Source organism: Pteropus alecto, unplaced genomic scaffold (genome assembly GCF_000325575.1).
Source record: "Pteropus alecto unplaced genomic scaffold, ASM32557v1 scaffold61, whole genome shotgun sequence".
In the NCBI taxonomy this organism is placed as follows: Eukaryota; Metazoa; Chordata; class Mammalia; order Chiroptera; family Pteropodidae; genus Pteropus; species Pteropus alecto.
Genome location: NW_006434835.1, coordinates 18,413,233 through 18,416,003, shown reverse-complemented (window position 1 = coordinate 18,416,003; position 2,771 = coordinate 18,413,233). Strand labels below are relative to the sequence as shown.

At 44.3% G+C, this 2,771-nt stretch overlaps 1 protein-coding gene across 1 annotated transcript in view; it reads left to right on the top strand.

Annotated features, from left to right (window-relative positions):
- The window catches only part of ALK (ALK receptor tyrosine kinase), a 621,621-nt gene that overhangs the window by 264 nt on the left and 618,586 nt on the right, over positions 1–2,771 (top strand). Inside the window, exon 1 of the mRNA XM_015588147.2 lies at positions 1–460. This exon is cut by the window's left edge and continues 264 nt beyond it. Within this exon, the coding sequence (XP_015443633.2) occupies positions 1–460 (460 nt within the window). The remainder of the gene's footprint in view (positions 461–2,771) is intronic.

The following is a 2,771-nucleotide window of genomic DNA, read 5'->3' as shown; positions in this document are numbered from 1 at the left end:
CGTGTCTATGCCCGGGAGCTGCTGCTGCCGCCGCCGTCCCTCTCGCCGGAGGCGCGTGGCTCTCTAGCTCTAGATTGTGCCCCATTGCTTAGGCTGGTGGGGCCACCACCCGGGGTCTCCTGGACAGCAGGCGCTAGCTCTCCTGCCCCGGCACAGACGCTGTCCAGGGTGCTGAAGGGCGGCTCCATTCGCAAGCTCCGGCGCGCCAAACAGCTGGTGCTGGAGCTGGGAGAGGAGGCGATCCTCGAAGGTTGCATCGGGCCCCCAGAGGAGGCGACTGCGGGGTTGCTCCAGTTCAACCTCACCGAGCTGTTTAGCTGGTGGATTCACCACGGTGAAGGGCGACTGAGGATCCGCTTGATGCCCGAGAAGAAGCCATCGGAAGTAGGCAGAGAGGGAAGGCTGTCCGCGGCAATCCGTGCCTCCCAACCCCGCCTTCTCTTCCAGATCTTCGGGTCGGGTGAGCAGCTCCTGCCTGCGCCTTGTCGGGATTTGTTTTTTTAGACACATCAATTTTCAGCTATTGTCAATTAACTCATGTTTCCAAAACCTTAGCCTTTGTTTCTTAGCCCTCCTTCTTCCTTCCACAAACTTCCTCCCCCAGTTAGACTATATTTTCTTAAACATAGTTATTCCTCAAGGGTCTTTCTTCTTCTTCAGCAACCAAGTTGGGAGAAGAGTTTCCTGCTCTTGGCAGAATGCCTCCTTCTACTGATTTACACAGAGTCCTAGCCAAGACTGGATGCCCTTCTTTGGGTCCCTGGGACAGTTGAAATGCCCCTATTCTATAGTCAAGGTTAGCTCTAGATCTCAAAGCTATTGCCCCTTTTCCCTTCCCCTTGTTCCTCTTCCTGGCCACCACAGATTTGCGTAATATGGTACATTTTCTCAGGGAAAATAAAATTCCTCATCATATTATTTAATTCCACCTAGCTGTTTCCTTCAAATGTTGGGTTACCTAAGGATTTCTTCTTCTTAATTGATTCATCCTGTACCCCCTCCCCCCTCCACCTCACTCTGCTATCCACTCACAGACTCTTGTTTTTCCTCTCAGATGTCATCGGGAGAGTCCTAGAGGAACTAAGGGACAGGGGACAGGAGGGAGATGCAAAGAGGGGGAGCAAAGTTGACAAGATTGTCTTTTTTGAAGAAGTAAGTGTGAAGTCAGGGAGAGACAATAGTTGATTTCCCTTTCTTTCCCTGCCTCCTTCCTTCCTTCCTCCCAATTCTTAGTTTGAATGTCTGCAACAGCAGCTCTGGATGACTGTCTGTGGCAGGCCTGTTTCGTTGCAGATCTCTCTGCTGGAGACTGCTGAAATGAGGTTTCTGTTTCATTTACTCTCTCATTTTCTTTCCATACTCACTGAAGTGTGTGTGTGTGTGTGTGTGTGTGTGTGTGTGTAGGCACTTACTTTTAACTCTTCCCATAGTACCCTTTGACTGGAAAACCAGGTGGCTTTGAATGGATGTTTTCTCTTGTAAGACCGCTGGGGAAAGATTCCTGAATAAAATATACAGTATAAATGAATGAGAAAGCACAGAAAAGAAACCATGCCTCTTAAAAGCCTACACTAATTCCATTGAGCAAACCCAGCATCTTTCATATCATTCTCATCATCAGAAATAAATGAAATTCTTATGCTCCAGAGGTTACTAATGTCTAGTATTAATTGGATGGAAAGCATTGGAAAAAAACCCACTGTAGAGCTACAAATATCTCCCACATGCACCCAGTACTCTATGCAGTAGGGACATTCAGAAGCTGTGGTTCCTCAGTCATTGCACAGTAAACATACTGGTATGTGGTCCCCAAGGAAAGCAGAATCTGGATGCATATTTCAACATTAACATTAATGGCTTTGGAACTGAATTCAGTCTGCTTCTTGCTACTCCAGTCTTCTATGAATTTAGCCAAAGATGAAGTGGTCACTTGAGTCAGTGCTTAACCAATATATTTTTATTTTAAAATGCAGTCCGAATAGAGAGGTAATCTGTACAATTGTTATTCTTAAGATAAATGAGAAGCCTGGCTGCCCTCAAAGGTGTTGGTCCTGTCACTCCAGATAATGGACAAGCATGAAAAGGGGTTGCTAGTTTAGAGTGGCTGTAACAAGTGCATCCCTTTCAAAATACCAAGGCTAACTTACTTAGAACATTGTTATTGTGGACATTGGAATAGCTCTTTGTGTATAAATAAATTTTCTAATTATCTTAAAAAACAAACAAATAAACAAAAAACTTTAGTGGCACTGGCACCTAAAATGACCCCTTTGTGTTTAATGCTAGAATATATAGTAATCCATAGTAAGAGTCAGTGTCTGATGAGTTTGTTACTGCCCTCTGTGAACTGAGATAGGAGACCAATACTATTGTCTCACCACAGATATTTTTGTAAAGAACAGCTGTGCTTTAATGTCATCGTGGCTTCTATGTTTTATATGTACAACATTCTCTTTTAGTGCCTAATATTTTTGTAATGGATATAAAAATGATTTCTCTGGGAATGTGGATTTTTTCCACTTTGATGTCCATGAGGATCTCCAGAACTCTCCCATCACCTCTTGTTAAATGAAAATAGGCCCTAGCAATCTAGCTCAGCTATCATCAGATGTTGGTGACAGGCAAAAGGGGTCCTTTCTGCAGTGCTGAACTTCTCTACTATAAACAAGCAGGTTGCATGAAGTTATCAGTGAATGTCTCTGAAGACTCACATACTTAATGCATTTGAAGAATATACTCTAGTTGAGCCTTAAATAAGGAGTTTAAACTGC